We start from the raw sequence: 25,205 nt of genomic DNA, 5'->3' as shown, positions 1-25,205 counted from the left end.
AATGTGACCCTGAAAGGTCTCATTTATTATTTCTAGGTTATTGGCTTTTCGTTAGCAAACTGGCTACGGACTGCTGACTGAGAAATTAAGTTTAAAATAAGGATTATCAGTGAATGATTTTACATTATGAGAATTCTCTTGGCTGAGATCATAACTTATTCAAATCTATCCTTTTTCATTATTTTTCATCAAACTTAGAACAAAAAAAACACTTCTAAGGTTACGCAATATAATATAAGTATAAAATAAGACATGAGATACAGAACTTTATTAACTAGTACTAAACTTAGAAATAATGATTAACAGTGATGTAAACTAGCAAAATGACTTTGATTTTTAAACGTGCCCCATGCTCCGTATTTTGATTGGGTAGTTTTTTTAGTGGCTGCCTCTTTTCTCTTCTCCTCTTCTAAGTTATATGAGGCTCCAATAGGTCTTCTGAAAACCAAAGAATTATACATATTTCATGTAGTTGCAATATATAAGCATCGTATAAACAGCAAACATTGAATAATCCCTTTTAATATTTTAAACGTAAGTAGTGTCTCTTCAACGCAACCAGAGTGATCCTAGACAAGAACATCAAATTCTCAAGAAAATCATATACGTTTAGTCACAAAACACTATTCATCAAATAATCTTTTATTAAATGTAGATTGTTGTCAGTACAAAGGTTATGAGAAATATAATCAGAGGCATTGGAAGGGTCAAAGAAACTAGATTCCACTTACACTCCTATACATGCTATTATATTCAAAATAATAATAGAGTTAAGTTTAGAAGGTATTTTAAAATTCAATTGTAACCCTTCCTATCTCAGGTTTCATGAAACTCACCTACTGCAAGGAGATGCTGTCATTAGGATTTGCTTCTAAGAAATTCTTGCTAATAAATATTATTAAAGAAATGGGCTTAATGATAAAGTCTTTAACGTAAACTTTTTCACTACTGGTTTTCTTAACGAACGAAATCGTTCTTCAGTAAGATCTGACCTAAAAGTGGCATCATTATAATAATAATAATAAAGTAAAACTAATAGTAATAGAATCCCAACATTAATACTACAAATATTGGCCAAGCAAAACATGTTTTACTTTTCTCTTAAGCTTTGTACAGGTTGCAGTCTTTGCCTGGAAACAAAGTCTAAGAAAGGCCGATATAAAAACTTGCATAATTTAAAATGCGACAATACCAGGTTCTCGGATAAAAGTTTTTTGAGGTCAGTATGCAGCATGTCTTTATTCTTAGAGATTTCCTAGTGATATATACCTTTAATAAATGAGATCCAAATTTAAGTTTACGGTCTTAGAATCAAACCAAGCCTTTTGCAGGTTGCAAAACTTCTTGGTCGACTTTAACCCGGGGGTTTTTAGAGGCCCTTTCACTATTTGGACCAAAGAAAATTACAGAAGATTTCGAAGGGTTTAAAGTTAACCCGTTATCCTTTTAATATATAAGCACTTGTTGGAGAGAGCTATTAAGGTCACTAATAATACCGTCAGCATTTACTTTTGAAAAACTAGCTTAAAGCTGAGTATCATGAGCATACAGCGTTCGTACACGCGGTCATACTAAAAGTATCCATGTCGCATGTATATATAACAAAAATCAGCGGTCCGAGAATAGATCCTTGCGGAACTCTCTTAGGCCGTCGTCCCACCAAAGATACGCGACGGCGACGCGAAGGCGATACGATTTCGCCTGGATACATTCAGACGACATGCAGTTGCCCCACCAAAGATACGCGTTTCGTGTTTCCTACGTTTAGTTGTTCAGTTTAGTTCAAAATGTCAACAAGTGAAGAGAAAAATGTTGTTGCAATATATTGGTATTTGCGGGATAGAAAAAAAAAATAAAAAGGCAAAAAAAATGAAAATGGTGGATGCATCCTTTTATTGAGAAAAATTTAAAAAAAAAATGTTTGTTGCTGCTAAGGAGCTGCACAAACATCCATGAAAACCCAGTTCAGCATTTTGTTGTGCCATAATAAACAAAAAAACAAAACTTCAATAAATGAAAAAAAAACGCCAACACACACAGCTTGAATGTTGCTTCGCAACTGACACGTCCAGTCTCCCGGCAACACGAAGGCGACACGCTTTTGGATGTGTCTTCGGCGCAGCGTTGGTGGGGACAAAATGATTTTAAAACATGGGTTCGACACGAAAGATACACGCTGGCGACATCGCGGAGATGTGGCGTTGCTGTCGTGTATCTTTGGTGGGACGACGGCCTTAGTTAGGCTTACGACATCAGATATACTATTATTAAGTCTAACAACATGGGATCTTTTGGATAAATAACTTGCAAAACATTTCAGCGACTTTTCAACATCTTAGAGAGAACACAAAGAAGACTAATAGGTCTTAAATCAGACATACTCTGTACATGGTTATGCTTGGGCACGGATGTAACAACAGCTGTTTTCCATCTCGAGGGAAAATCTCCCTAATCAATACAAGCATTAAAGATATGCTGGATAAAAGGAATGACTGTAGAACAGCATATCTTAATCTTGTGAACGGACAGCCCATCCGATCCGAAGGCATTCGACTTCATTTTTAGGTAGGGCACCTAAAATATCTGTCTCAGAAATGTTACTAAAAACAAACAGTACGACGCGCTTCACACATTTCAACCATTCTCTCATCCACATTGGAAGAAATTTTATTAACCGAATCAATAAAAAAATTGTTGATTAAGTTGGCGTTTTTTAGTTGGTGGGGAAAATTAATTTGATTTTTTGTTTTATTAGAAAAAATTTTAAGTTCACTAAGAGCACATCATGTGTCTTTTGAATTTCTATTACGTGCAACATGATTTATCTAACACTTTTTCTTTTCACGCACAGCCCTGGTAAAGAAGTTTCGCATGGCTTCGTTATCAGTCTTGGTTCTTTTATATTTGGTTCTGATGTCTTTTCATTATCTTGAGGACGTCTGTAAATCAAGGCGATTTTGGTCTGCTTACAAGAGCCCTGCGCAAAGGAGCGTGCCTGTCAAACCAAAATAATATGTGGTTGGTGAGCAAAACAAGCAATAATATAAGCAATATTAATATATAATATAAACGGTGATGGCATCGCGTCTTTTTTCTACTTTTATATTGATGCCGAGGAGATGACCACCAATTTTATGTCATGACAAACCGGAATGTGTGGTTTTCAGATGGCATAAATTTCAAATTTATTTCTATTCTAAAATAAATTTTGCCTTTGTCTGGTTTAAAGCTGGGCAAAATAATTATCTCTACAAAGAAGGAGATTCAGGCTCACTGGGATGCAGAAAGTTTACATTTTTCTTAAGGCATAATATTTTCAGATCAGGTTGCTGCTGATTTATGATTTAACTTAAGCGTATTATGCATCATACCATATAGATGCTGATTTATATCGTAATTATCTTCCAACTATTGGAAAGTATTTGACTATTTTTCCTCCACAAAATTTCCAAGCGAATTTCTTATTAGGGTTATTGAGGGCAGAGGGACTTTTTTGAATCGCCAAATAAAATGACTGAGTATGTTGACTCTTTGTTCATTGTTTATTCTGGAAACTTAAAGTAGAACTGTTCACTCGCTATGACTATTTATTGCAGATGATGATGTTGATGAAGATCAGAGTATCTTGTACTAACAGCAATACTTCACTCGTCTTAAATTACAAATTTTGTCTGCAAATGCAATTTTTGCAGTATGCAATTAAAAAAGAGAGACACTTACTATTAGCTTGCATTGAATTTGTACATTGATCCATCTTAGAGAAGCAGTTTCCTGCAGTCTGAAATTGACTGCATTATGTGGTAGTTAGCAATTATGGAATAGAATTTCAAATTCGTAAATTTCAAATAAAATCTGGAAAATGAATTGACTATCCATGAAAAAGTATGTGGCATACAACATTAAGTTCTAATGTATGTAAGTAGGTTTTAAGTCTTATCTTTTTGGCTGATTGTAGGGAACTGTGAAAGTTAGCATGCATATCCCTGAATGAATTGTTTAACAAGTTTTATTTTTATTCATTAGGTAATATTACATAGATCATAGATAATAGCTAATCTGATCGTCACTTCCATGATGCATCTGATATCGTCTAAGAGATTTGGATACCAGACTTTACAAATGAAAGGAATGCTCAAATATTGACTGGTTTGACTTATATTTTTCTTAATATCCAAACAAATTATAGATGCAAAAATGGCAATTACTTTTGCATTTTTATTTCTATTTAATTCTAAAAATATCGATCCGCGGATTTTTCCTTTAAATTCATTTTCAATGTAAATTTATTATTAACGTGTTTAAATTTAAATATTCTATAATTTATCGGATACGTTCTTTCTCAATAAAAATCTGATGTAACTTTAGTCTGAGTTGCACTATAGAAGGTAACTTTTATTGTGCTATAAGGTATTTTTTCACATTTTTAGCGTGGAAAAACGGAAAATATATTATTTTACATTAAAAAGGAATGAACTTATCACAGCGCACTTAACATTTTTTAAATGTCTTCCAAAAAGAAGTTCTGAGCAGTCACAATTATCAGCAATCAAAGGTTACAATTTAATAAAACCGATTTAAAGCAAATATTTAAATACGGTTATTTGAATCAAGTCCAATCAATCCTAATATAATCTCCTAATTCCGATGAGCATAAATCCTAAAACCTCGATGTATCTATTGTAGAGCCCTGAATTAAACGTAATCTAAAATGTCGACAACAAACAAATATGTAGTTTTCTTTGGCACTTGACCAATTTACTCACGAAACACCATGTTTAATAAATCCTAAAGTTTAGCAATAAGAACATTAGGATCAGTATAGCTTTTAAAGAGCCTGCATAGATACAATGACATACAGATAACAAACGACATACAGTTAAGTTGGTGCATGTTAATCTGTATAACCGAGGTAACTCCACTTGCTTATGACATTACCCAGTAATTTAGGAATAAGAGTTAATAAGTGACTCTCTTGAGACTGATTTGTATATTGACTTTAAATAACTTCGAGTATGGAAGAACTTCAATGGGAAAAATTATCTATAACATTAGAAATTTTTATCACACGTTTTTTGTGGAAAAATTTTGACAGAACTAGAAGTAAATTTAGAAGGAATACTAATTTGACAGTCCTTCAGAGTTTAAAATTGTAAAGTGTGTACCCTAATATAAAACATACAATACTTTAATACAAGCTCAGTTTGGATTCAGATCCAACAAGATTACTAATGATGCTATATTTACTTTTCTAGAAGGTATATATCAATAACATAATAATGGCTTCTGCTGTCGTATTTTGTGACTTGATCAAAGCATTCGATTGTATCAGTCATGAAGTACTATAGAATATTATGGTTTTATGGTGTAATACATGAATGGTTTGGCTTATACCATGGAGTTAATACTACACATGGAAGAAAATGTAAAGTGACTATTAGATAACATAGTCATCTCGAATCCGCAGAAGAACATCCGCAACCTATCTAGAGGATATAAGCCTGTAGAGTAGAGTTGACTTTTATTTTAACCTAAACAAAAGATGGAAACACTAGCATAGACCTTATTTTTTTAGAAAGAATCAAACATATCTACGATACTTCTACATTGCTAATATAGTCAAAATACTTACTTGGTATTATTCCATTCATTGCCAATTTGCTGACCGGACATTGGTGCAATGATAGAGCTTCGAACCATATTTAAAATATGTGATAATTTTTTTCAAGTCCTGAATGAACCAAGCCAATTTAGTTTCAATTTCAACAAGCTGACCCTCTCGATTCCAATAATTCTCTTGATCTAAGGCACGTGATGGATTTGTGTTAATAATTTGAATTCCTTTGTGTTCCCGACTTTTCCTCGGTGTTCGTTCGATAAACTGAAATTATGATATAATTCGTAAAAAAAATATTTGTGAGATGCATAAATGAACAATTTTGAACGAAAGGTATGAAATACCAAAATATATTTGTTTATCTATCTCTTTTCCACAGTAATTAAATAATACGAAAAAATTAATAAATGTTCCAAAATTTTATTTACAGTTTTAAGTATTACATATTCATGCCTCGAATGGGAAGTGACGTCAAAGGTTTTTAGATATTAATTTAAAAATATTTTTTTTTAATTAAAATAGTTACGTGTTTATAGATTCACCATCAAGGTTTCTCCTTTGACATTCTTTTCACCATCAAATTACTTTATTTTTATATACATTGGCCTACAGTTATTATATAATTATTATAGATTTTTGAGCAGCAATTCATTAACCTGTCTGTACTTTGTATGATAATCTTTAATTCCAACTCTAATATCTAGAAAGGCTGGTTAAATCAGCAACAGTTTCATATTTTTCTTGCAGATAAAAATGAATAACAATTGGTTGCCGCATTGCCTAAATATCAGAAATATTTTCTGAATAAAATGTTTATCTTACAACTTTATCAATAACATATCTGTTCAAAAAAAAAAATGTAAAAAAATACCAATAAACCATAGCGCATTTTAAACTGAATTCCAGAAGAACTCGTCGTGTTTCAACATTGGTTTCAGAGAGTCCCGAAATGAAGATCATTGACAAGCAATGAAATAAAATTTGTGAAAGATCGCTGACAATACGAACAGAATTGGTCCAGGGCAGAACTCATGTTAAAAGAAATTAAATATTTCGAGGTAACACTGGATTCAAAATAAGGATAAAACACAAACATTATATAGGTTAATATGTAGCTCAACTAGCCCAATTTAATCAAAATTAGTTAAAAAGTAAAAAGTCGATTCTGAATCACAGCGATTTATTTTTCGTCCATATACCTGATAAGGAGAATGAATACATAAGTTCTACAAAGTTGGTATCATTAGTAGTAATCTTCTGTTTTTTTTAATTCTAGTAAAATGGTGAAAACAATACATTTGGCACCCTTTTAATTGAATTTCTGAAAAATTATTCCTATTATATCAACGATTCTAGTATTAGTTCAAGAAATAAAATGATGATCATCCTTAAATACTTCAAATGGAAAAATGTTGACAAGAATTAGGAACAGAATTGGCGCTAGGAGACAATTCTCATTTCGATGTTGGAAAAAGGTGAATATTAGAAGGTAATACTGGATATAATTTAAATTTTCCACAAAAGACAGCAATATTCACAAAATCTGACCTGAAGCTATAAAAAATGGATACTGGGTCAAAATAATATTCAAAAAATTAAGATAGGATTTTTTCATCTTTTTTCAATGTTTTACACAGAAATATTGGTAATTTTCGAACCACAGACGAGTATATTATAGTCGCAATATCACTATTCCGAGTGTGCAAACTTAGTGAAGTTATTCAAGTAGAAACAATAAGATCCACGTAGCTAAATTTTAATAGAATAATTAAAATAAAAAACGTCTAATTTAGCACAATCTGAACTAAATTTCTAGAAAGTTTGTCGTGTTTCAATATTTCTAGTATTAGTTGCAGATCCCTTCTTCCAAGAGAGGTGTGTTTTTACTTCTTGGATACCTTGTACTAATATATCAGAGAAATATTAGGCATTTTCGAATCACAGAGTATATTGTAGTCGAATTATGGAAATAATAGGCAATTTTTCTAACTAAAATTATGTGTTTCTGAAATATAGCTGAGAAACTATGTAGGTAGGTATTCCAAAGTAAATCGCTATTTATTTTGCCTTTAATGCTACTATATTGAGACAGCAACAGTAGCAGCTAAACTTTAACGATTTGTTTCAAATGAAATCGACGTTATTGCTATATCTTGGCTGCTAATACTAAGAAGTTGATTAAATCAAGGATAGTTTTCTGTTTTGATGCTGATAAAATGGTCAGAATGAGAAATTACCACATTTTGAATCGAAGGTCTGAAAACTTCGTCATATTTTAACGTTGCTATTGTTGTTTAAGGGATTCCCGGATATAAAGGTAAATGAAATGAAAATGAACATCAGTTATGGTGAAACATAATTTTTGACAAAATAACTAAGCAGTTGAATCATCCCTTTTATAAGGGTGTAAGTTTCTATGGGTTAATATGGAATTGAACCAAAACAATTGAATTCAAAATAGTGAAAAAATCAACGTCTTAAGTGCACAGAGATTTATCATATACCTATTTCATATAAGTTTTAAAGTAAAGCTATCCCTTTTGCTCTTAAGAAAATTATGGTTAAAACAGCAGTAATTTTACTCTTTTTAACAGCATAAAGAAAGGAAAAGTAGTAAAAGAAGGTTCATTACCATCAGATCGTAAAAATCACATCGCATTCTCAAAATATCAGGAAAACTTGCTGAATAAAATGTTGAGTTGGGATTATATGAAATATATTCATCAATAGAATGTATCAACTTTAAATGCGTCATTGAAAGAGGAATATCAGGGAGAAGGGAAGAATAATAAAAAATTTGTTGTCACTTCTGGTTAAATTGGAAATAAAAATCTGAAAATTAGCAAATCGCCACTTTTACTCCTAAACAAAACAACTTTATTAAATTTAAATATTTTGGCTTTGAGTGGACATCATTAAACTTTTTCTTCAATTTTTTTATCCCAAAAACCACAAATTGATAATACTTTAAAACGCATGTTGACAGAGTATAGTGTCCCTCAATTAGGTATTATGGTGAAAATGTAGGTAGCGGGATTAGGGACAACAAATCAAACCTCAAGTTTTTAATTAAGAAACATCAAAAAATTGTATATACATAAGGCAATCTACGATCTTTTTTAAAACAGAAATTATAAAATGAATGCGTAAAATGAATTAAAAAAGGTCGCAGATTGCCTTATGTATATACAATTTTATTGATGTTTCTTGTTTTGTGTTAATGTTCTTGGTCGTTGTTATCTGTATATGTGCACTGGAGGCTGGTAGTCATAAGTTTTATGAAAACCTCTAATTTTTTTTATATTAGCCTTGATAAAGACGAAAAATAAAGTAATCGTCGAAACGTCGGCCAATTAAAAACTTGAGGTTTGCATGATTTGTTGTCCCTAATCCCGCTACCTACATTTTCACCATAATATTTTAAAACATTATAGACATGAACATTATCATGTATCTATGTATCTTTCTTCATCTGACACATTATTACTGATAAGTCTCATCTCACTTATAAAGGTTTAATTAGGCTCTCTCTGTTCAGGATTTAATTAGGAAGAAAAGGATGAATCCGGAAGAGGAAATAAAAAGTACTTTTATCATAATACTCTAATTAACTTAGTAGGTAGCTAAAATAATTTATAATTACCTGATAACTTGTAGGAACCTGGATGTAACCAAATATTCTAGACCATTCATTGACACACAAGAATTAAACACATCAGGATGAAATTTGTAATAGAACCGAAAAGAGCAGCCTCGACTGATTGAAGTTAAATAATCAACTAACATTTCAGCTCAACCTGATATTTATAAATACGTACGAGACCACTCGATTCCTAAAGAAAACCAGTTTTTGATATTGTATATATGCTAAATAATATAAATTAAGTGGAATTCATTTGCACAAGTCATAGTTTATTTATTCTGATCAATAGATAAATATTTAATTTTAATTGAATATTCAAAGTTAGATATTCATTACATTCACATACATTTGTGCATCTTAGGGATCAGTTAATGGGACAATGCATATTTTTTCACAACTGCTTAATATATAAATGGAAATACATATATTATATATAATATAATCAATCATCATGAAAGCTACAACTTGCTTATGATAAGGTCTCTGGATGCTCAATACTAGTATGTTAAGGGATACCTGAATAAAATGTATAATTATTAGTCATGCAAAAATTAATTTGTATGACACCCAAGCTATAACTTGTGCAAAAATCAACGCTTGTTTTATAGATGGCTGCAAATATTGCCCTCTGATTAATGCAATGTTGGAGATATGTATTTAGTGATTTCTTTAAAGCCTTCGATTGTCTGAATCATTCGTGGTAAGGTCTTCAACTATACATATAGAGATGGCTCTGGACTGGTTTATATAATTTCTGTCAGGTATAAACCAAATTGTTAGTTTCATAGAAATCTTGTTCACTGTTGTGGACCAGGACTCTCCATAGGCGTATAAGCTTAGCGCCATGTTGCTTCTTCTCTATATCAATGTTCTGGTCGTTCTAGATTAAAAGGACGGTATCCCGAAAATATGATGAGAATCTTTTTACAGACTTTCTCATAGACCAAATAATGATTTAGAAATAAATAACTGCATCAGATTTCTTGGATTATTAAATGATAATAAACAAAAGTTTTGTGAACATATTTTAAGCTTTGTCTACAAATGCTATATACTAATAATAACAAAGCTTATTTTTATTTTTTTAAACTCCAGGAATCTTCTGAAAAATATATAATAAAGTAAGTGTTAAAATAATAAAAAAGTCTTTAACTAACAGGTAAATATATTTATTCTATGATTAATTTTTAAATTTATTGTACACATTTGTAGTAAGGATAAAGTACAATCTCGATGACATTATAGTATCCATAAATATTATCTGGGTCATATATAACGGCCCGGCCAACAAAGGTCTGGAGTGTGAAATCCAATGTATTACATAAATTATTCAGGCCACAATTAAAGTGCTCTTAAACAAATATTTATGGATAAATTATCGATTTTTCGACCTCTATGAGGCTATCCTCAGGATATAGCTCATAATTTAAAAGAAAACCAACAGTTTTTCTTCTCTACTAACTGAGGACAGATTGACTACCCAAAAAATTAATTTGCTAGGCCGGTATACAATACCAGGTCAATACTCTTCAGTTTTTATTTTTGAGTCCTTTGGTTAAGGTTTTTTGATGTTTACTTTATCGAGATTGAACTTTATTTTGATTCATGTTAATAAAATGAACATCTGAATACAGTACCACACAACGTTACAGAAGACAAATGATTAAAATAAGGAACCCAAATATGTTGGTTTGATATGGATTGCAATTTATACAGGATCTACGTTCGTGCGAAACGTTCCAATAGAATGTTTTTTATTAACTTCTAATCCTAATAAAAAAATCCAAAAGTCGTTAAAATAATTCCAAATTTACAACAAAATGTATAAGAGAACTACAACATGAAATTAAGGAATACAAATAGGATATAGTGTTCTGATAGTCACGAAAATCACATTTATAAATTATTGTTCTATATAATTTTAATAAAATTTATTATTATTTTATTACTATACCTTTCAACAGCCTAACGAAATAATATGGTTTTATGTCAACTGAATTTATTATTTAATGCTAATGGTATATTTAAGAGCATATAAAGAATGACAGCTTCATTAGGTTGAAAGTACCAAGAGGTTAGGAATTGAGTACTTAAGATGTAGCAATAATGAAAAATAATTAAATAAAAGTTGTGCAACAGTGCTTCCAAGGCATTTTTTTCTTGCATCATATGGCAATATCGCCCGATACGTGACCTGCAAGCGCAATAAATTTACTGGCTGTCACAAAATAATGACCTACGGATCCGTAGGTTAATATTTTGTGCTGGCCGTTGTTCAGAAAACACGCACGCAAAGCTGCGTTGCCATATGTTGATGAGAACAGTGAGGGCGTTTAATGTAAATTTACGATAAATATAATATCGCTAGAAAGTCTTTGACATAAGTTTTACCTACATCAAAGACTTTTCAGAATGAGCAAAATTATAAGTAAATCATGTATCAAAGGAAGTACTTTACTAAATTACTTAAGGTCTGATGAGCACTTGGGCCACTTAATGCTAAGATCTATTTTAGAATGTTTGCATTTAAGTAAGTTCAGTTACAAACAATAGCTTCTTTGTTACATTCTACGTACATTTTTAAGAGTCTAAGATAAAGTAAGACTAAACTTTCAATAATTTATATCATTTCATGTATGTCCCTTCAATACCTCAAATTTCGACTTATTATTAAAAATAATACTGAAGTTTATATTTTGAAGCAAATTCTCCTTTTTGCTTTGCTACCAAATCTATGTAAGGGTTGCAAAAGAGCTATAGGGAAAGGTATATGTAAAATACAAAAAAGAGTTTGTCCTGCCCTAAAACGATGCCTGAGGAGGCTAAATAACCCCAAATAGAATCGAATGTCTAAAATAAAGTCTAAAATATGATGTTCAGATGTCAAGAACAGGCATGTGACAACTGAATGTACCTCATCACTTTGCCTATTAAAATTCATTACATTTGTTAAAATTATTTTAAGTCGAACTGTCAGCCGTTGGGATCATTCGATTCACCACCCAAAGAATGTAAGGTTTTACTCGGCAAACCGTATCAGTAGATCAAAGTTTTATTTATTTTTTTTTTTTCAATTTTATCTAAATCGGGTCAATGTCGTCAATAGCATCATTTCCTCAATCTGTTTTAAAGGAAGAGGAGCAACCAAGAACAACAACGTAATGACTGAATAAAACATGCGAATGACTGAATAAACATGAAGTGAGGGTCCGCATGTCAATTCAAATTTTCATGTCAGTGCCACTATAAAAGCATTATGTTAAGCTCCAAAGTAATCGGATTCAGTATGTTTTGTAAATACACATCTTTAAACAGCGTCTTCTTCTTGGTGTCCCGGATTGCAGCTTGTACATCTCAGTAGCAAATAGAAACCTTTATTAGGTAGAAATACATCGGTTAAAAATGCTACGGGTACGTATCAACTGTCAGTAGTAGTACCTGTCAAATTGTCATAAGTCATTAAGAATCAGTTTCAGTACGATAGTTTCATATACATTTTATCAATTATAAGTCCTATTTCGAGTTAGCCATGCAAAGCAAGAGATTTCATTAGAAAGAGTATTGTGAGAACAAGAAAAATATTTTGTTAGACAATATTGAAGTGGATTGAAACTATTTGGCTCTCCGTTGGACTGAAGTGTGTCTTCTAGGATCTTTTTAGTACTTTAAAATTGTTGTTACCATATATGATTGTTTCTGTCGGCAAAATATGAATGACAAGTATTATATTGGTTTAAATGAATCTTTAGATCCCTTTAATATTACGAGTGAAATAAGAACCCATTTTTTTCAGCCTCGGCAAGATCATCCCTCTACATTTAAAACTATATTTTCTACATCCCGTATAACAGCTGGTAGGTTGATATGTTTACAAAATACTAGAATCAACTAGTTAACCATATTAGTACCTACATATTGAAATATATGTGTAAAAAGTAATATAAGGTACTAACTTGCAACATATCCTGGTCCTAAACTCTTTATCTTCTAAAAAAAATTAATTGTAACGTTAACTCTTAATCAGAATCTTAATTTTATATCAGATAAATCAGGATTGATGCAAATTTGCAGACGACATATTTCTTTGATTTAATATTAACCTAATGCCAAAGATCCTTAAACGAAACAAATTAAATTATTGTTATTTCAGATTAATACTGTCAGTTACTATTTGACTCATATATAACTGGCAGCTCGTGATATGCCATGATCACAACATTTTATTGAATAGGTAGACGCAGTATAACAAACGATTGGTAAGAGCTACGAGGTATTACTAGATGGAGATTTCCATAGGAATTTCCTAATTATGATTGTTGCGAGCATTAAGAGTACTCCGCACTGTATTGGTACAATTACATATTGTGGTAAAAATCCTGGTCGCAAGCAGTCGGGCAGAAGACTTAGCACGGTTGGACCAGACGCCGATTTTTTTGGTTCCATCTGAAAAAAATATTATATAAATATAAACCAAACGATATGGCAGCAAATATAGTAACTATCTACCTAAAATCAACTAAAAACAAAAAATGTGTTTATAATCCAGAAAGTATTTATAAGATGCTTTTTTGGGGTAGAGCGAAGCATCATGATGATTTTGTTGGTCCTACCCAAAAAAACGATCCTATCAGCAAAAAACGTTTAATCATTATCCGTTCTAATATGCTACTGCAGAGAAAGCGAGATGAGAGATTCTGCATTCACAATGCTTTGAAATGGTGTTTCTGGTTGCCAGGATTGAATACTCTTTAAAGCACTTGCAAAACTTTTGATGATATCAATCTGATATGGAAATATTTAAAGGATATATTAACTCTAGATAACCACAACAGAACTGGTTAGTAATATGTTATGCAATTACTGTTTGCAGAAGTTTCAGTTATGGCATTATAGATTCACAAGTTATCATGTGGAAGTATTGTAGACTTGAGTATCAAATCTCGAAATGCCTACAATTGCGATATTACGATTGGATACTAAATTACTACCTACGATTGGATATTAACATTTAAAATCAGATGATAGTGCATTTTCTTTAATCTGTATGGACGTTTAAGAATTTTTATGTGTACACTTATCAAGTGCCAAAATTTATAGCTACCAATATTTTTTATGGAACACATGTAAAACCAATATTTAAAAGAAAAATATTTATCTTAAAAAAATGTTACAATGATTCAAAAAATATAATGCAAAAATATTTACTGAGCTAATATCTAGACTTTCGATATTACCCATATTTTATGTATATCATGTTTATTTGGATTTCAAGATTTATTTTATGTTTATGAATGTGTTACAAAGGGAACATAAAATTCTGAATATTAGTTTAACAAGGATTTTTCTTCAATTATCTACTTTTTTAAAGAAAAGATAATTTTTGTTGTTCAAAAGTGTTTTTTGGCAACTATACAATACAGAGTAGCTTAAAGTTCATGTTGCACTATTGCCATCTCCGAACCAATAAGTAGTATGACATTGTCTGACATACTCTTCAAAATCCTTTCATCTTATCACGCACTGTTGAATCTACAAGATGAGGGACCGAACTAAACTTATAAGAAACACCAGATTTCCAGAAAATCAGAAAGCAAACGATATTCTATATTGGACCAATAGATCACTATTACAAGTAATTGTAGTGAAATAATAGCCAAGACTCAAAATTATTTTTGACTTCATACACTGGTATAGAGAGCTTATATTCAATGGAAAATACTATGTAGGAAAATAGTCTGCATAATAGCTCAAAACAGATCTGTTTAATTTAAATGCGTGCTCTAAATTTTCTATTTGTTCAGACAGTATTCCCAGCGCTGTGTCAACGCGGTGTCAAACATAGTTTAAGCTGGAGTGCCGATAAACAGGACTGATTCGTTACAGTGTTATGAATGGCTGGTCTTCTGATGGTTTATCCAGAAACAATAAAGAAATAGTATTTCTGAGCACTACTTTTTCATTAATGAACAGTTGGCTACGAGTGACATCTCATTTATTCTTAAAATAATATCAAAATCACGTCAGCGTGCTACATGTGTAAGTCCTCCAATACATTCTTCAATTTACCTAAATACTGTGTTATTTTTGTTTTGTAGACACCAATAACTTACATCAACCATGCAACTAAGGTTTTGTGAATAACAGTGAAGCAAACATGTACATGTCTATTATATATAACGAGTTTCCCAGTAGGGATGATATATTTTCAAATTGTATAAATGTCTTTGGTTAGTATTTGTGTAACATTTAATAATAAGATACGCCATCAACTACTTATTGTTCAAAAATTTAATGGAAGAAAATCGACCTTTAAGTTCTAAACCCGACTTGTGATCACTTTTTTGTTTATAATATTCCAACTGTGCTTATAGCTCGTAGAATTTTGAATAAATTGGAAAGTGAATTTATTTTGCTGGATCAAAAACCACCAAGGCCTCTAAAAAAAAATGGACAAAATCCAGATAGTAAGGCATAAATTATTCTAAGGGCAAATGTAGCGCATTTTAAAGGAGGATTGCGGAACTGAATTCAATTATTAAGCGGTTGGACTCAAAAGCAAACGCAAATGATTCTGATTTCTCTTTTAATCTCTGATTGATCATCACCTCGTTTTTGACTGGATGGTTATGTGAACAAGAAAAGTTTTGGAGTGAATATAATTCACATGTGAAGTTAACAAGAAACCTTTGCATCCAGGAAAACTCACTATATGCCATTATATATCGTATCACTGTTGAACGTGTTGTAGAACTCATTTGGATGGAATGTTTTTTCAAGAAATTGTGAAACTACTTATTAATAGAAAAGTTTCCTTAAATATTGATTTTTTTAAGAATCATTAACAATTGAGATCAGATGCTTGGCCTCCAAGAAGTATTGATTTAACAACCTTGAACTATTTTTTTAACCGGGTTAGGTTCAGTAACTCGAATGTAATTATGCGAGCAAACTACAGACATTAGATGAGGGCAATCACGATTGTATTTAATGTACAAAGTGATCTGCACTGTTTCGTTTTTACCCGTATACTCGCAGACGACATAAATGAAACAGTAAAAGCTTATCAATTTTGTATATTTTTTTGACTGTTAAAAACAATCATTCCTAATGGGAAACTTTTATGATGAATGCACGTATTATAATAATGAACTTACTTTGAATTCCTAAAGCATCCTGCAAAAGTAAAGGAGGCAAATGAAATATTTTAATGATTGCACAAAAACTTAGCTTACAATAGTTTGTAACAAGCTTAGAAAAAAACAATTTATCTTATGTATTGTTATTGTTAATATTATGCTTACCAATTTTCCTTTAGATGCACTTCCTCGTCTTTGCTCAGCATCTTTCTGCGCCTTCTCAAAGATCTCATTTAAAAACTCGTTCAGATCGGCCATTTTCTCTTGATCGTTTTTAAACTGAGTCACTCTGAGATCCAATGATTGATTAAGGTCCAGGTTAAGGCTGTGAGATTCCGCCATGATCAAAAGATATGTCTGCTTCACCTGGATAAAATATCAGTTCATAACAGACAACAAAACAGCTGACTACTTTGAAATTTTAATGTATTGCTGATAAGATAACAGACTTTATTATCTGATGGCGTTTAGCTAAATATATCGTTTTTTTGTCGACACTTTTGATGTAAATAATGTTTATGGAATGTTTAACATAAGTGATAATAATAATCAGGTTATTTTATAGCAAATATCTATAAAATATACGAGAGGAAAGAAACTAGGAACTTATATCAAAATCACAAAGCACAAATTTTAAGTAGGTTGTGGTTGGATTAGTTGAGCTACTACTGAACATGTGTACCTCACCCAAATGGGGTATTCTTTTGAACATTTGTAGACTTACGTAAATTGAGACCAACGATTTCTCTTCTATTAGAAAGTTTTATACTTTAGAGAAATAAAGAGTAAATTAATAAATTCTGGTCCATCTGATACCACTTTAGTCCAGACGTCAATACTGTAGTTTTTTCTTTGGGATCTACATGAATATAAGAAGAAGTATTTTACATGGAATGTCTTACTGAACATAATTTGCTAGAAACTTTTTGAATTATGGTTCAGGAATTTTTTTTTTCTAGATGTTTGGCGTAATTTCTACATGACATTTAAAGTCATTCTTATGGTTCGAGGCAGTTTATATCCAAGTTTATTTCTTCTCCATATGTTTGAGTCTAGGATTTCATATGCATTTTAGGCATCTGAGGTAATTTATAAATTTCTTTCAAGTATATATATTACAGTAGTTTATTCCAACCGTATATAGATATAATTTTTGGTTTTTCAGTAATTTAAAATAGTTTTCCAGTTTTCATGTAAGAAGAGTTTTATATGGCTACTACAATTACATTAAAAAGTAAAATCTTTGATTTGCTCAACATTTTTTATTTCGTCTAGAACTTCAAATTCCACAATTAACTGAAGGTATTATAAAGCCAATACAACAGTTTTAAAAACGTATAAATAGTTAAAATTAACGTATGTACGCAACTCAGGTACAAAACGAAAATCATACATTATGTATGTTTTATGTTTGTATGTACGATGTAGGCAGGTAAACCACCTTGAATAGCGATAAGTGGTAAATGAAATCATACCTACTTTACTACCTATTATTATAATTTAATAATCGATATTTAAAACGTCTAGAAGGCATACTATAAGGAAAACAGCTTAATGTGTTTGTTAGGTTCTACGCTACTTCAAATATTTCAAAATTAAAATTATGGAAATAATGGCCGATTAGATTTGATTCAGTATCAAGGGGTAGTAGCAACACCCACTCAAAGACAGTAGAGGTTTTGTAGAGGTGTTATTGGTAGTAGTCCTAAATAAACATTACCTATTTGAGTTTGTTAAATTGCATGTCAAAAATATTATAAACGGTTAATTTAACATCATTTCAAACAAAGTTTACCGTTTTATTTTTTTAATTAAATTATATGCACTTGATGAAGTGACACAAGTAGAACTATTAGAACATTTAGTTATGAATCCTATAATTTCTTTACGCCAAGGCTCAATATTACCATAAGTTGATATTTATAAGTACGTACCTCACGACCATATTTCAAAAAATATTCTTCAAAATATGTTCGTAAGGTAAGGTATGATTTGATTTATCATAATTTTCATCTGTAGAAATTGCAAATACTTACTTCAGAAATTATGTGTGAAGAATTCAATTTTGCAAGGAAATGACAGAAAGGTTGAGGCTTACTCCTAAGTTGCTTAAAATGTTTTTTTCTTAAACAAATGTACTTTTTTAATGGTTCTGTTAATTAACTTAATTGTAGGTACTGGTGTAACGAAAACCCGCATGCATTCATGGAAGATTGGGTGATATAATAATTGGGCATTTATTTATTAAGAGTAACTTTAATGGCGAAATCTCAATATGTTCTTTCTGTAAGACAATATTTAAGCGATACATTTCCTACATGCATGAATTTTTAGATCAGTGGATTGGACAGAGAGGTCCAAAAGAATGGCTACCAAGATCGCCGCCACGATTTTTCTAACACCCCTCGACTTGAAAACTGTTGTGTTTAAAATACGACCAATACTATACTATATCTATACTATACCACTATACCTCTAATACTATACCAATCTATACTTAATGATCTTCGGCAACGAATTCTATCAGAATGTGCATCTTTTCCAAGAACAGTACTTCAAAATGTAAAAAATGAATTTTAAAAAAGATTGTATTTTTGTTTAGCTCAAAATGGAGTTCATTATGAGCATCTTATTTGATAAAACGGCGTTTAAAGAAATGAATGCTATATATATTTTTTTTTTATATTGTGCAGATGATGAATACTAGATATTTAAAGACCTTTAATTTGAGGTATCGCAATGCAGCCCAAGAGGCGCTCACCCCATGTAAAAAACTAATCGAGAGACACTCCTATTTGTCATAATAAAATAAGTGAACACAAAATTGTAACTTGATTATAACACTGACAAATAAAATCTTTTTGTATTTGTATTTGTTTGTATTTAATTTGATTTTTTATAACTTTAGTTTTAATAACTCATTGACGAAAAGTTAACCTTTGAAATTGACGTCCTGTATATGTTCTATATTCTCTAGGCTACTATGGATATGGATTATAAAACAAGGCCCTGATTTACAGGATCTTAGATATGTCCGTCATAAATCCCTGGAATTACTCATTTAAAGAACATTGAAATTGAACAGAGCTTATGCGACATATTATTCAATGAATCTAGGTATTCCTATTAATATTTCCCTTAAGAAAAAGCATTCAAATATTAATCAATTAACTATACATAATGTTTCTCATAATAACTAAATTTAAAAACTTACTAGGAGAAATTATTTACAAATCCTCAATATCAACAGATGATGTCAGGAGCTGACTGGTCTATAAACAGCAAAATTACTGTATTGAAATACACTGTTGTCACTCACATGCAAGTACGTATTAAAACACACCGGTTGGTAATGTTTTGATTTTTAAATATCATGCGCTCGAGTATTGATCAGCAGTTTTGGTTCGGTAGGATTTCCGATCAAGCGGCCTCCCTTCCTTCTCCCGGGCTAGGGGAGCGTAGCCAAATGGAACAATAAGGGGTGCGGAAAGGGGATGAAAATAACGGCTCTTGTTTTTATTTATAATAATCTGTATGGATGGCTATATTATATAATGAAAGAAAATTTGCTTTATTTAACTTTCACTTTTCACCCTAATATACCTACTGATATAACCGAAATATGAAAGTGATTTTTTTAGTCTAAATTTCAAGAAAATATACAAGTAAAATCCAATAACATATATACATAGGAATATGATAAAATCAAATCTAAAATTATTTATTATTTAAAAAGAATTGTTTTCCCCAAATTTTACGTCTAACGTATTAGCGTTGATTGAGAATATGGGTCAATATTCAATCAAAGGTGTTAGGTACCACAGATAAAATTATATTGACAAAGCTAGTAAAATAGGACAATATTAAACTTATTTTATCAATTTATCAATTTTATTCATCAATTTATTAATGCTAATATACAAAATAGTATTCACACAAGTCAAGAATTACAAGGTTAAAAAATACTGTGACTGTTTATAAAAATTGATAATAAAATTTTTCCTAACACACTACATAAAACTCGTTAAAACCAAAACACAATGTACATACTATGAATAACACACAATCACAATATGTCTTAAATAAAATGCAATATATAGGTAGGTACTCAATATCACAGATAGAATGTGAAGTTAAAACAAAATAAAAATAATCCATAAAAGAATACGACTGACAAGCACCATTAAATAATAACACAATAATATAACACCATGCAATGATAGGATGGGATGATAGAGACTCCATAAGAGTTATCTCTTTTGCAAAACGCTTGTATCACTTTAAAGACCTATTGTGCCATGATAGGAAATTAAAGTTTTTTGTTTAAAAAAATAAATAAAAGACATCTTAACCATAGTTCTAGGAACTTACCTTGTAGCAGCCTTACTGTAAAAGTTGTAGTATTTCCTGTATACCAAGGAAAATTGAAATTCAAAAAATGCTTGTATAAAGAGTGTATTTATTACACCTTCATTTACAAAGCCGGAAGAAAAAAATAAATAAACTAAAATTGTAAAAATTTATATACACATCAACTACAGAAACTAATACGAGAACAGACAAAAAAAATAAACACAATTTTCCCAAGACAAACAAATATTAACGTTGAGTCTTTAACCAATCATATGAGTTACCAAAAATAATATAAAAAAGTGGAAAATGTATGATTGACAACAACAAATAAGTGAAGAAATTGTCCGCACTTGCAGTGGAGTCGTAGATTAAGGTAAAATGAAAATCTTACAGTATCACTCCACTATTTATTAATGAGTCTGTATAATTACCGATATGTTTCGGACACAGCGGTGTTCATCATCAGGGTGATAAAAAGTTTAAAATCGGTATAAGTTATATGTTATGCATGCAGGGTTTGAGTCCATATCAAGAAACCCTTTATTTATTATTTAGAATATTTATCCCTTTATGATGACCGCTGTGTCCGAAACATGTCGTGAATTACAAAGACTGATTAATAAATAAGTGGAGGAAGACTGTAAGATTTTTATTTTACCTTAACAAAATAAGTATTTCATGACAGTATATCTCTAGTCTTTATAAAATTCATCTAAGCTATATTATGCCTTATTCAATAAAAATGTTTAAACTAATTTACCATAAATTGTTTATCACTACTAATATTCTTATGTTCTAAAGGCAAGTAATAAAATTGTATATTTTGATCCTCATAAATTATTGAATGTTTCGTAACGGCACTCTTGGGAATGCACAGAGCCAAGTTAGGTACTAGAATTAAATTAGTTGTATGTGCACTTGTGTGACTTGTTAACCCCTTTGTACTTCTTACGAACCAACTCTGGAGTCAATGAAATAAAAATACAGATCAATGCCAGTAACCTTTTCCGAATAAAGTGGCTTATAGTGGATACAGCCTGCTTCTGCAGTACAAAAACCGACAGCAAGAGACACACACTTGCAAAACCCCAAAACTGGCTCATATATCTCAAATGTGACTCAATTGGTACAAAACATTTATTTCCCAATTCTCAGTCTAGTTCATGGCTGACCAATCTGACTGCATAACAAGCAGAGGATAGTAAATCTCTTTTTTAGTGTCACAATACAAAAATTAAACTTTAAGTCAGAATCAGTACACTTACTCAAATATGGTGGAGTCTGCATTTGCGCTTTATTCCCCATTTAACAAAGGACCTGCAATATCCCCTCGAAACATAATTAAATTTATCTTGCTGATCGCACTATCTTTTAATATTGCTTATATCATTCTGAAGTTTCTCCCAAGGTAGTGTTGTTTGTTTCTAGGCACAATATTGTGATATCATCAGCAAACAATGTATAACGGATCCATTCATGCATGTAAAAGCTAGGTCAATTATAAAAACAAAAAACTGTAAAATACGAAGCACTGACCCCTGTGAAATCACAGACTCAATGCTATGCACAGATGAAACTCCGTCCACTACTACTTGTTTTCTTATCAATAGATATGATTCAAGCGCTCTAAATCCATAAGAACGCTTCTGAAGTAGTATTCCTCGATCCACACAGTCAAATACTTTAGAAAAATCGCAATGCACTGCTGCAGCCATCTGTCCCTTATTAAGACCCAAGATAGACATCGCAATTTTAAAATTTTTTTTTGAAAATGTTTGACAACTTGGCAACATTGAGATGGGAAACATGAAGGAGCAGTAGAGTTTCCCCCTTTAAAAAGTGGTTTTCTGAAAAATGTATGCTAGCTCTCAGGAAGAAACCTTTATCAAATAAGATATTTGTAATTTTACAGAGCTCTATTAGTTTTGAGCCAGGAAGGTTACAAAGTAGTCTCAAAGAAAAACCTTCAATACCTGATAAATTTTGTTTTTAATTTTGCCTAAAATACTCTAAAGATCTTGAACATAATATGTATGCTATCGGCAAAAGGAGTTCTATACATATAAGTTATTTAAATACAACATTGGATCAATATTACAAATTATATTTTGTACAATAACTGTTAATAGGAATATATGCATCCATGTCAGTTTGATAACCTTTATTTTTATTACAGCTTCCCCTCAATTTTTCAATTACAAATTTTGTTATAATAATCTAATACCCTTTTTAGTGCTTTGATGTCTTTTGAGTAAGATATAAATTGAATCAAATCAAAATATGCTATAATGTTACAAAAATAAAATATTTCATGGACTAAGCTAAATTTTTACAAATCTACCAAACTATCTATAAATTGTCAACTATTGATAAAATAAAGGTAATAAAAAAAATTGTATATGACATAATATTGGTCAAATAATAACACAACAAATTTGCTGGGAATTTTGCAAAATACACACCTACAAAGTAATAACAATTAAAAACATATAGAATAAATATATAAACAAATTAAAATCATATCACAGAGAGAAAGAAACAAAGGTATTCATTAAAATGCTACAGTCTGGCTCACAGAGCATCATTAAGGAATTCCACAATGTCATAATAACATCTAAGTTTTTCGGCAGATATTTTAATTCTCTTTTTTACCAATGATTTTTTTTTCTGATTTATTATTTTAAATGAAAATTTATTTCTAACAGTTTTAAAGAGTTTGATCTTAAATTCATTTAGGTGGTTGGAGGAGTTTCTCATAACCTCCCAATTAATCTTATCAAAATACAATTTTACCAAATATATCTCAGGCACTGACATAATAGAATATTGTGTCAGTGATCTCAGGTTATTATTAAAATACATATTTAAGGTATTGGTGGCTTTTTAAATAAAATTTTTATTATTTGCTTTAAAGCTCATTTATAGTAGACAATTATGTTAGTTTTACAATACTCTTTAAGTAAATTATGTACTGAGATTTTAAAGAAATAAATAACTAATTTAGTAAGAACATTCTTATGTAAACAACTTACATATTATTGTATCACAAAAAATCACTTACTTAACTCAACATTCTTGCAATTTTTGATACATTAAAAAAGTACTCAACCCTACGTCCTTTATATAGTGCATAGTCTTTTTGATATGGCATATGCAACTCATAAACACGGCCAATTTCAAAGTCAATATCCACTACTTGACTCCCACCCAAACAAACCAAAACAGTCTCTAAATTGGCTGTTCCATCTAAGTTGCACTCTAGTAATGTAACACCATACTCTTTCCATCCTTTCTTAAACTTTAACCTAATAATGTCTTTACTTTGCTGAATGAACTTGCAGTTTTTTTCCACTTCAAAATGCCAAATTTTGACTTGGGATTTTTTACACTTTAATAAATATTGTAATTGATAGGACAAAGTTCCTTTTTTATAATTTTTTCTTCTTTTTGGTGGTTGATAATATAAGCCAAAGTTGAATTCTTCTACACTGGCTTCCACTGGTGAACAAAACTGGCTCTCGAATGGTTCAATCTTCAATGGAGACTCATTTTTCAAAGCAGGAGGAGTTAAATTTTCAATGTCCTGGGTAGACTGTAGATAATGTAAATCAGGAGATTTGACATCCTTTCTCTTACCAAATATCTTTCTCTTATAGCGAAACTGCATTATCCTATTAGTTATTACACTTTTAGGAGTTAGTTCAGGGGATATTCTAGTCATATCAGTGTATCTTAATGTTAATAAAGGAGATCTTTGTGATTCACTAGTTTCATTGCACTCATCCGGGAAAGAATTAGGACTTTCATTTTTTTTTAAATAAGAATAGGACATCTTTTTCATTCTGTTATGGGGTAGTTCTTCATCAGAACTTGATGATTCCCAGGTTATTGCAGCAGTGTTGGTTTGAGATTTTAGAATAGTGGGGCACACTGAAATCCAACTTTTTTTGGCCATATCAACTTCAGCAATTCAGGGCTAGTTTAGAACATATTAGTTTCCTCTGCTTATGTTTATGGTTTATACCAGCTATGGTCAATTCCTTGCAACCTTTATTCATACACCATTTCTTTGTATGTTTACTGATCTTAATATTAGATCACTAAATTACAATATTATAGTAAGGAATTTGTAATATTGTTGTTAAATCAGTTAAATTTACCTTTGTGTGTTTACTTATTAAATTTGTTTACAAAATAATTTAGCAGGTTAGGTTAAAATAATTCTTCTTCTCTGATAGTCTGATCTGTCAACGGAGTAATGGAGTACATCTGCCAGACCAGTGCTGCCAGATGTGACGTATGAAATTATCGAGCGACGTTGTCAAAATTATCGGATTTTCTCGAAAAATATGTTACAATCCGGAACTTATTTTTCTAAGAGAGAGTATTGAGGAATGGAAATAAAAAAATTGCGTCGTTAGTAAAAAACAGTTAGTATTAAATAAAACCCCAACAAATA

The 25,205-nt window shown here is 30.9% G+C and overlaps 1 protein-coding gene and 1 long non-coding RNA gene across 2 annotated transcripts; one reads left to right on the top strand and one right to left on the bottom strand.

Moving 5' to 3' along the window:
• Positions 1–212: 212 nt before the first annotated feature.
• On the bottom strand, positions 213–19,774 carry LOC126733965 (uncharacterized). Its single transcript, XM_050437471.1, has 6 exons — positions 19,608–19,774; positions 16,559–16,759; positions 16,412–16,430; positions 9,258–13,700; positions 5,630–5,878; positions 213–438 (listed from the first exon to the last, which is right to left on the bottom strand). The coding sequence occupies exons 2-4, from the start codon at positions 16,733–16,735 to the stop codon at positions 13,561–13,563; spliced, it is 336 nt and encodes a 111-aa protein (XP_050293428.1). The 5' UTR covers positions 16,736–16,759; positions 19,608–19,774; the 3' UTR covers positions 213–438; positions 5,630–5,878; positions 9,258–13,560.
• LOC126733970 (uncharacterized) lies at positions 16,803–18,769 on the top strand. The gene is made up of 3 exons (XR_007659915.1): positions 16,803–17,030; positions 17,353–17,477; positions 18,728–18,769. It is a non-coding gene; the product is annotated as an uncharacterized LOC126733970 (long non-coding RNA).
• Positions 19,775–25,205: the final 5,431 nt, after the last annotated feature.

Source organism: Anthonomus grandis, chromosome 1 (assembly GCF_022605725.1).
Source record: "Anthonomus grandis grandis chromosome 1, icAntGran1.3, whole genome shotgun sequence".
NCBI lineage: Eukaryota > Metazoa > Arthropoda > Insecta > Coleoptera > Curculionidae > Anthonomus > Anthonomus grandis.
The sequence above is the reverse complement of the archived record's forward strand: the minus strand, read 5'-3'. Positions and strand labels throughout refer to the sequence as shown.

What these genes read in the sequence shown, in the direction of transcription:
- LOC126733965 (XM_050437471.1), bottom strand. Translation starts at nt 16,735, where the DNA reads ATGGCGGAATCTCACAGCCTTAACCTGGACCTTAATCAATCATTGGAT.